Genomic DNA, 9,532 nt, shown 5'->3' with positions numbered 1-9,532 from the left:
GCGAACAAACAAACAGAGAGCTCTCACCTAGCCCTGTGGGCATTGCTAAGTGCTGCAGAGCCAGGGGGTGCGAGGGGCCGGGCGCTAAGTGTGGGGCAGTGCCGAGCGGTGCCTTTGTATCCTGCACTGTACCGGGGCCAACCTGCGCGCTGCTGCGCGGTGCTGCGCTGGGCTGGGAGGGCGGCGGGGGCGGGCGGCGCGGGGCCGTGCGGTGCGGGTGCGGGGCCGCGCGGTGCGGGTGCGGTGCTGTGCGGGGCCGTGCGGTGCGGGGCCGCGCCGCGCCGCGCCGATCTGTTGCTTCCCCCGAGATGGCTACAAAGAGGCGCGGGCCCGCAGCCGCCGCTTGTCAATTTGCACGGCGCGTCACGTGGCCGCACCTCCCCGCCGAGGCCGGAGGCTCTCCACGTCAGCTTACGTCTCCCAATTTCTTACTTCACGGATCTGCTTCAAAGGGGCAGCTGCGCTAGAGAATCATGTTAAGCTCAGCTAATGCGGAGAAGCCGAGGTAGCCCTAATGATGGATTTTGATGAGCGTGTTCCTTGTTCCTCTAACATGTATTTGCCAAGTTGTACGTACTACGTCTCGGGTCCTGATTTCTCCAGCCTCCCTTCTTTTCTGCCCCAGACCCCGTCTTCTCGCCCTATGACATACTCCTACTCCTCCAACCTGCCCCAGGTCCAACCCGTGAGAGAAGTGACCTTCAGGGAATATGCCATTGATCCCTCCAGTAAATGGCACCCCCGGAACAACCTGCCCCACTGCTACTCCGCAGAGGAGATCATGCACAGAGACTGCTTGCCTTCCACCACCACCGCCAGCATGGGCGAGGTGTTCGGCAAAAGCACCGCGAACGTCTACCACCACCCCAGCGCCAACGTCTCCTCCAATTTCTATAGCACGGTGGGCAGGAACGGGGTCCTGCCGCAGGCTTTCGACCAGTTTTTCGAGACGGCGTACGGCACGGCGGAGAACCCGTCCTCCGCGGACTATCCGCCGGACAAGAGCGGCGAGAAGGCGCCCACGGCCGCCGGGGCGACGGCGGCAACTTCAAGTTCGGAGGGCGGCTGCGGCGGGGCGGCGGCGGCGGGGAAGGAGAGGCGGAGGCGGCCGGAGAGCGGCAGCAGCCCCGAGTCATCTTCCGGCAACAATGAGGAGAAATCCGGCAGCTCCAGTACGTATAAAGGCAGCGCCCGAGCGCTTTCGGAGAGGGACTTGGAAATGTAGCGCACCGCCGCTGTTAAATTTTTATATGCTGTTTTATAAGCATATAAGGTTTATGAAGGGCCTTTAGATTTCCCCCAACAAAACTTTGTTATAAAAGGCGAGATCACGTGTTTAGTGCTGAAATTGGCCGTGAAATACCCACCGGGCGACGGATGCCTTTAAAAAATTTTCTTTCTCCTTCCTCTTTTTCTTTTTTTTTTTTCTTCTTTTTTTTTTTTTTTTTTTTTTTCGGGAATCGTAATAAAGGGGGGCTCTGCGGTCGGCTCTCGAAAATATAATAACGTGCGTCGGGCGCCTGTAAATTCGGCAGAGAAGGGCGATCCCGGCTCCTTTGATACCGATGTAATCCCGTGATTTTATAAAAGCCATGTGTTGCACCGGGAGCCTAGTTAGGAGCCGCATTCAAAGCCATCGCCGCTTTAACGATTGCGCTCGAGCCGCGTTGAGCAGATAAAGTAGCCGCCTGAACTGTAGCAATATATTAAAAGAAACAAATTAACCTAAAGCTGGCCTTTTTGTCTAAAGGAAGCCATTTTACCCGGGCGCTGTGGCAATTACGCGTTGCCTTCTGTCCAACAGTTTGTTACTTACAATTGTTATTCAATCTGTCAAAGGCTGATTTTTTTATGTGGGCTTTTTAAAAGGCAACGCCAGTATACAGCTCGGGGAAAAATACCTCGACAATGAACTGTACCAGAAAAGGAAGTTTTTAAAGGGGTAGCGGCTAGATTGAATGCAAAGGGCTTCTGAGCCTCGAGCCCTTTTCTATTGCGCTTAATGAACTTTAAAACCGCGGCGGCTAAGCGCGAGGAGAACACCCCGAGATGGTGGCCGAGCGTGCTGGAAAGCTGCCGGCAGAGCGTGCGGCTGCAGCGGGCGCGGGGCTGCGCCGTGCCGGGGCCGCGCGGTCGCTCTCGGCCTCCGGAGCGGGGAACGGAGCTCCGCGGGGTGCCCGGCTGCTGCGGGGGCGGCGGGGGGCGGCCGCTGCCCGATCTCAGCTCGCCCGGCTCCGGCTGAGCCGCCTCCGGGGGCTTCCTCCCTGCCTCTCGCCCCTTCCTCCCGCGGAGCGAGGCCTCAGCCCCGCTTCCCGGCGGGGTTCCGCCCTGCCCGGGGCCGGAGGCGTTCCGGTGGGTCCCGGCTCCCCGCAGCTCTCCGTGCGCTCAGTCCTGCGGCTGCCCAGGGCGGCCGCGGATCGGGCGGAATGAGCGTTGTAGTGTGCCGAGGTGCTTTGCCTCTCTGTTCCCCCCCGGCCCCGCCGTGACAAACCCTTCTGCCTTTTCTCGCTCCACAGGTGGACAACGGACCCGTAAAAAGAGATGCCCCTACACCAAATATCAGATTAGAGAGCTAGAAAGGGAATTCTTCTTCAGTGTCTACATAAACAAAGAGAAACGCCTCCAGCTCTCCCGAATGCTCAATCTGACCGACCGCCAAGTAAAAATATGGTTTCAGAACAGAAGAATGAAAGAAAAAAAAATTAACAGGGACCGATTACAATATTACTCAGCTAATCCACTACTCTAAAACTCGTAGCGTTTTTCAAGACGAGATTAAATTCAGATTTTGCCCTTGACAAGGTCAAGCCACGAGGTTACGTGGAGGAAGGAGGTGTGTATCTGACGGGACTCGAAGAACCCGAGGTTTTCCATACATGTAAATCTGCTCTGGACCTTCCATGACGGTTTATTGTTTTGTCTCTATATTTACGTTCCAACTGGAATCGGTTTGATTTTGCCACACGTGGCGTCCATCCATTTCCACCGCGCGCGTCACCTCCGAGCGCCCGGCCCACGCCTCTCACCTTCCCGCACCGCGTTGGGCAGATCCGGGAGGGGACAGGGCTGTCCCCGTGTCCCGCTGCCCCCTCGGAGCGTGGCGTGGGCACCGGCACCGCGAGCGGCCGCAGCCAGGACGCAAACTTTGGGAAATGATCTCTCGTCCTTCCCGGAAGGAAAATGTCTGTGGTTGAGGCAGTGCGCCATTGCCCATGGGTTTGAGAGGGGAATTAAGGGAGGGGGGAGAGAAGTAAAAGGGGGGAAAGAGGGGGGGTGACATGCCTACACCTTCACGAGTCTGACCACGAGCAGTTGTAACACGGATGTAGGATGGGTACAATAGTGTTTCCTTTGGGGTAGGAGGAAGCGGGGATGGGGGTGGGAAGAGAAAGAAATGAAAGACTGAAATATTTACTTTAAAAAAGAAAAATCAGGTATAAATTTGCCATACATCGCAAAGAAACAATCACTGAAAAGAAAAAGGAAAAAAGCAAACAAAACAAAACAAAGCAAAGATTTCTCAAATTATAACTAGCACTCATTTTATTTATGGCAACGGCCTGTGCGTTGCCATCTTTTCGGAGACAAATCATATTAAAATGCTAAAAATAAACCATTTTTTAAAAAGCGTGAATTTCAGCGTTTTAAAAGAAAAAGAAAAAAAATACTGAGAGGAAACTGACCTTCTGGCTTCTGGCTCGCAAACTTTCTTCAGGAAATACCTGTGGAGAACGACAGTTTAGCAAATACCACACAACACTTAATTGAAACTTGGAGTTGTGCAATGCGCTAACGTTGGATCATTAAAATAACTCAATTGCATGCTCTTGTAAAGGTGACCAGTGAGGAGTTTAATCAGAAGCCAAACAGTGTAAATACGGTCATTTTGTTGTCGTCTACTTTAAATGTCACGAGCTCTACTTTGTCGCCCAGCCGACGGATGCAAAGAACGGAGAGTCGTTCGGAGTTATTTTAAGTATCTATAAATATATATATTTCCCTGCAGGAACCAAAGCGTGAAAAAAAAGAAAAGAAAAGAAAAAGAAAAAGAAAAAAAAAAAAAAAAAAAAAAAAAAAAGCGATTTTAAAAAGAAAAAGAGGGAAAAAAAGGAAAATATTTAAAATTCTATATCGGTTTACAAAGGCTACGGAGTTCTATCGTTAAGGTAATTTGCTGATGAGAATATCTGAATGTATATTTCATACAGGAGCGATGTTTTACAAGACTTGTAAATAATAAAAAAGAGGAACCCATGACCTATTTTATTCGAACGCCTTTTTTTTTTTTCCTCATTTTTTTTTCTCCTATGGGGCTGAAGGGTGTGGGGTTTCTTTACATGTGCAACAAAGTGGTGATAAGGAAGTTTTTTGATGAGTAAATTTACCAAATGGATGTAAGTTCTTTGTCACGGTTCACCAAACGCAGTATCTTTATATGCCATCACTGTTTTCCATATGTATCGACTATGTGTATATACCGTTTTCTTTTAATATCTGAAAGTACTTGGTTGCATGTATACAGTGGAACAGCGCACAAGGCAAATAAAAACAATGGAAACTTTCTCTTTTTCATTCTGGCGTCGCGTTCCTGCATGTCGCTTTGCCTGATGTGGCTTTGGCACCCGAAATTCCTCATGACCTTGTGGGGTCATTTGGGGAGAAACGATTGTCCTTTTGTAGAGCTCGGCTGTTAAGTCTTCAGCCTTGGTGTGGCCAAGCAGACGTGGTCTGGTTAGGAAAGGAAGGTGGAGAAGGCTCCTCGTTAGGCCGTGTCCTTGTCCTGTGGGGTGAGGTCCCTTGTCACACCGGCATGTGACACCGCAGTGTGCTCCGCCACGTGTGGCAGCGTAAGAGGTGCTGGGAGTGCTTGAGACTCATTTTAGAGACCCGTCCCTAAAGAAAAGGGACAGACGAGCCCTCTGTGGATGGAGGGCTCAGGACGATGAGGGCCCTAAGAAAACCATTGCCTCCTTCGAGAAAAAACGCGCCTGGCAGCGCGGTGGAAATGGGCCGGCTGGGGTTGTCCTTGATCTCCAGGGCAGGGAGGGGTGGGATGGGGCGGGGGGAGGGCTGCAGGCAGAAAATAGATGGGAGGGAGGACCAAACCAAAACAATGGCTGGGATGGGAACGTGTTTTGGGAAGAGCAGCCGAATGTTGAGTGTTGACCCCGGTCCTGATCGGGAGAAGAAAGTACATTCTGTTTTCACATTGTTTGCTGGCTTTGAACTTCTGTATTGCTTGGACATCACCCATAACCTTGAGGTGAAGCACTCCCACTGACGCGGGCCTTGCTGACAACCACCGCCGGCCAGACAGCGCCTCGGCGGAGGGAGCGCTGAAAAACGAAGGGAAAGGAGGCTCTGGTGTTTGTTTGTTTGTTTGTTCGTCTGTCTGTCCGCGGGGAAGGCGAGCCGAGAGGGGACGGACGGACGGACGGGCGGCAGGCAGGGAGAGAGGGACGGATGGGGAGCGGACGGGCAATGAAAGTTTAGAGAGAAAGCTTCCTTTCCCTGTTAAAAATTAACTGGCATTCACGGCCAATCCCAGAGACAGTTAAACTACGGAGTTTCTCCGCTCGGGGTTTGATTTCCTAGCCCAATAAAATCGCATCCTCTGTGTTGCTGTGACAATGCGGCCATAAAAAGTGTCCGTGACTTGTCCGCTCGCAGAGGCGGAATGCACCGCTATAAAGGCGGCGGCTGCCGCGCCGGGCGGAGCGGGAGGTGAGCGGCCGGCGGCCCGCGGCGGGGCCCGGGGCTGCGCGGGACGGCGCGGCCGCCAGATGGCGATCGTCAGATCAATGTCAAAGCCGCCGGCCGAGGAGAGCAGCCCGGCGGAATCTTGGCCTTTGTTCACTTCGCGGCCGCACGCTCAATTAGCGCGAGGGACCCGACGGAGGTCGGGCCGCGGGGCTCCGGCGTAGGCGATGCGCGGAGGTAAGTGCTCTGTGCGTGCCCCGCGGCCAGAGGGGACGGCGGATGCGGTGCCAACGCGGGGCGCGGGGAGGGCCGGCCTCGGCACCGGCAGTGGAAGCGGAGCTCGAAAGTTGGTGATTAAAGTGGTGAATGAACGTCGCAGGGGCTTTCTGAGGCGCTGCTGACCTTTTTCTGTTTCTTGGTAAAGTTTTGGCCGGCAGTGTGGAAAATCCACGGTATCTGGAAATACTTCTTTTTGCAGAGAAACTCGTAGATTTCTTCCAGTTATAAAAATTGTAGCGCTGGAAATATTATGAAACTTGACATTTATGTGGGGAACAGTAGGTGTCTTCAATCAACTAGATCTATGGCAACCCAGACTACAAATGACAGACAATTCTGACGATCTTATTGGACTTGAACTGTAGTTTAGTTAGGGTCGCTTGGTAACTTAAAAGGAGAGCCTTCTTCCTCGCAGCTGGATGCAGCCTGTGGTAAACAAGTTTTGACACACTTATGCTCAAAACTAAGCATGCTGTTGCACGTTAAGTCAGCACGCATGAAGGACCAGATTGCCGGCCGTCCACCCATCCATCCATCCATCCATCCATCCATCCATCCATCCATCCATCCATCCATCCACCTATCTATCTGTCCATCTATCTATCCAAGCTAGAACATGGGCCGTAAACAACCAGCAGTCTCACATTCTCATGTGCTCAGGGCTGCTCGGGGTTGTAGCTTTGAAACTCTATCCCGGCTATGAGTATCTCTAACTCCAGGTTACTTTTCTCGCCCATAAAAGTTTCACATGTTTTTGTTATGTCTCCATTTGAGAAGGGGCGGGGGGGGCAGGGGGAGAGGAAATGCGGTATTGTATGGAGATACTGGTTTGGCTACATATTTCAGCCCGCTTGTATATTAACAGAGGGCATACTCTATTTAAATAGCTATCTCAGGGAAAAAAAAATAATTGTGTTTTCTTTGCTCCCCCAAGAGTCTTTGTATGTAAACTAATGCGAGTTGCCTCTATTTTAAAGACAGCGGCCTTTAAAACAGTGCTCCTGGGGAGCTGTTGCAAGCCTAGTTAAAAGCACATGTTGAGCCGGCAGAGAGCATTTCTCAGATGATTATCGGAACCTATCGATTTCATCAAAGATGCTCCATTAAAAGCTCGGGACCCGATCTCTTCTGACCTCCCCTCGGAAACGTCGGGCTCTAAGAAGTCACGTCCCGAGGAGGAGCGGGGCAGTCGCTGAGGGTCCCTTTGAAACGTTTCATTTTACACCAGCCGAGTTAAACTCAGCATATTTGATCAAATATTTATTTTTCCCCTTGTTGTTTCCCTGCTGCATTCAATACTCCGCTGAATAAATCAAAGGGACCCCAGCAGCAGTTAAAGCGCCCTCTGGTTACGAATTGTTTACTGACGGCCGCGGTCATAGGATAATATTTAAAAAAAACAAGCTCGTTTCTTACAATAACTGTTTATTATTTCACATGATTTGGGTTTGCGTGTTTCGGATGGAAGAGGCGAAGCCAACTCAGTGTCTACACTGTGTTTAATTAATCGTGTACTCGACTTCAGTGCACATACCACATCCAAACCCCTGGGAGGCTTTTTCATGAGCTCTTTGGGTTTGTGTTTTGTCGCCGTCTTTTTTTTTTTTTTGTGTGTGTGTGTGTGTGTCATAATCTTTTCATTAAACGCCCCGAATCAAAGCGTCGGGCCAACGTGTGTGTGTGTGAGCGCTGCACTGCAAGCAGAAAGATATTTGTATGAGCACCCAGATCTTATGGGCAGTTACAAAAAGGGGAGAGGGGATACAGTTTCAAACGCTCCGTTACAGCTGCGCGGCCCATCTCTCTCAATAAAAAGGGTGCACTTAAAAAGGCGGATTTGTATGTTTACGGTTCTACCGACGGCCGCATAACCCGATACCGCTGGTACTTCCTCGCGGTGTTGGGGCTCAGCAGACAATAGGACCCCCTTGTTCGGAGCGGGGCCGGGGAATGGCGATGGGATGGAGCCGGAATGAATCGGTCGGGGCGCGTTTTGTTCCACCGCACGCCAGAATTCGGAGCTCGTCAGACTCATTCGCAAAATATGTTCCTAATCCAAACGAGTAAACCGATCCGCGCAGCCGCCGAAATATATTTAGGAAAACGAGCCCCCGGATGGCGGAATAAAATTGAATCTCACCCTCATTTTTAACAGCATAATCCGCCACAACAAGCCAAGCCTCCCCCTCCCCCTCGCCCACCCCAACCCTCAGCGTGAAAGTATTTCTAGGCAAGATAAAATTAGTGAGGCCGTCATTTGTCACCTAACTTGGCACGGCCGCAGTTCCTAAACCTCCTGTTTGAAATCCGCCTCCTTTGGAGCAATTCCAGCAAAAAGAGGGGGTGGGAGGGGGAAGAAGGGAGGGTAAATAAATAAATAAAGGAGGAATCTGGCGCGCACACACACGCACGTTGCTGACGACTGACAGTTCCAATATTAAAGAACTATACCCTGATTGCATTAATTTGGGGAAAGGCACACGACGCACTGCGCGCTCTGTCCTCAGCCAGGCGGCGCATGCACTCCGCGGCGCGCTGCGAGGCCCTCCGCCTCTCTGCACGTTGCACTTTTCCCCGTGTCTACAAATAAAAACATATTTTAATTAGCTCGCAAAACGGGTCTCCGGATTAACGGCGCTGATCTTTTGCTTTATACGGGCTAATAATAAAAAAGATAAATCACGGTTTAACGTGACGCGTTTTGAAATTTCCAGTCAGGAGTTCGCTGAGGCTGAGCTGTCGGGTTTTATTTATTCCCTTTTTGTTTTTAATTTTAGGCCAACCAATAAAACGGCTTAACGACGCTATTAATGCATCTATTATATTTTTCTTAGATCAATAAAGTTTTATTTTGATAGCGTTGTCTACGCACGCCGCGAATTCAGATTCTCCACGAAATCACCCACTAGCCGGCTTTGATATTTATCAGAATTTTATTTGCTCTGTTTTATGGACCCTGGGACGGCTTTCCTTACGGAAGCGGAATTAGAAAGAAAGCGTTTCTCGTCCCCTGGCGTCCACAATATTCTTTAAAATTTCTTTTAAACGGGGGTTAAGCTCCGAGGGACACGTTGTTAAGCGCCGGCAATGCGGTAGCTACACCCAACGCATGCCAAATTAGCTCAGTTTAGTCGGAATTGACCATTATCTTTTATAGTTAAGAACCAAGCGCGCGTTATTAGTTTTACTTCAGTGGGTTTGATGATGCCGGTTACTATTTGCCTTGGCCTTGTTAGCGATTAAAGAAAGCGGAGATAATGCAGCTCCGAGCGGAGTTCACGATCGAGGCGGGGTGCCCCGGCAGCCACCCGGAGTAGGGCTGAGGACCAAACGAGCGGCCCCGACCGGCGCTCCCGACGGCAGATCCCGCACGATCGGAGTTCTGCCTTCGGGCACAGCCACCGAGAGCCGAGCCACGGCCCCTGCGCCGTCGAACCCTCGGGGGCCTGAGTGAGGGGAGGAAGAGAAATGAAGCTAAAATCTGGTTTTCTTCTTCCGAATCATCTCTGTCCTCCGCGCCTTTTGTCTGATGTAGTCTGCGTTAGCAGTCGAA

The 9,532-nt window shown here is 51.3% G+C and overlaps 1 protein-coding gene across 1 annotated transcript; it reads left to right on the top strand.

The window, feature by feature from the left end:
- The first annotated feature begins 257 nt into the window (after nt 1-257).
- Nucleotides 258-3,224, top strand: HOXA11 (homeobox A11). The gene is made up of 2 exons (XM_052694401.1): nt 258-1,172; nt 2,517-3,224. The coding sequence occupies exons 1-2, from the start codon at nt 515-517 to the stop codon at nt 2,747-2,749; spliced, it is 891 nt and encodes a 296-aa protein (XP_052550361.1). The 5' UTR covers nt 258-514; the 3' UTR covers nt 2,750-3,224.
- Nucleotides 3,225-9,532: the final 6,308 nt, after the last annotated feature.

This window comes from Tympanuchus pallidicinctus, unplaced genomic scaffold (genome assembly GCF_026119805.1).
Source record: "Tympanuchus pallidicinctus isolate F22 unplaced genomic scaffold, pur_lepc_1.0 scaffold3, whole genome shotgun sequence".
NCBI classification, from domain to species: domain Eukaryota; kingdom Metazoa; phylum Chordata; class Aves; order Galliformes; family Phasianidae; genus Tympanuchus; species Tympanuchus pallidicinctus.
Note: the sequence above shows the minus strand (reverse complement) of the source record. Positions and strands in the feature narration are given on the sequence as shown.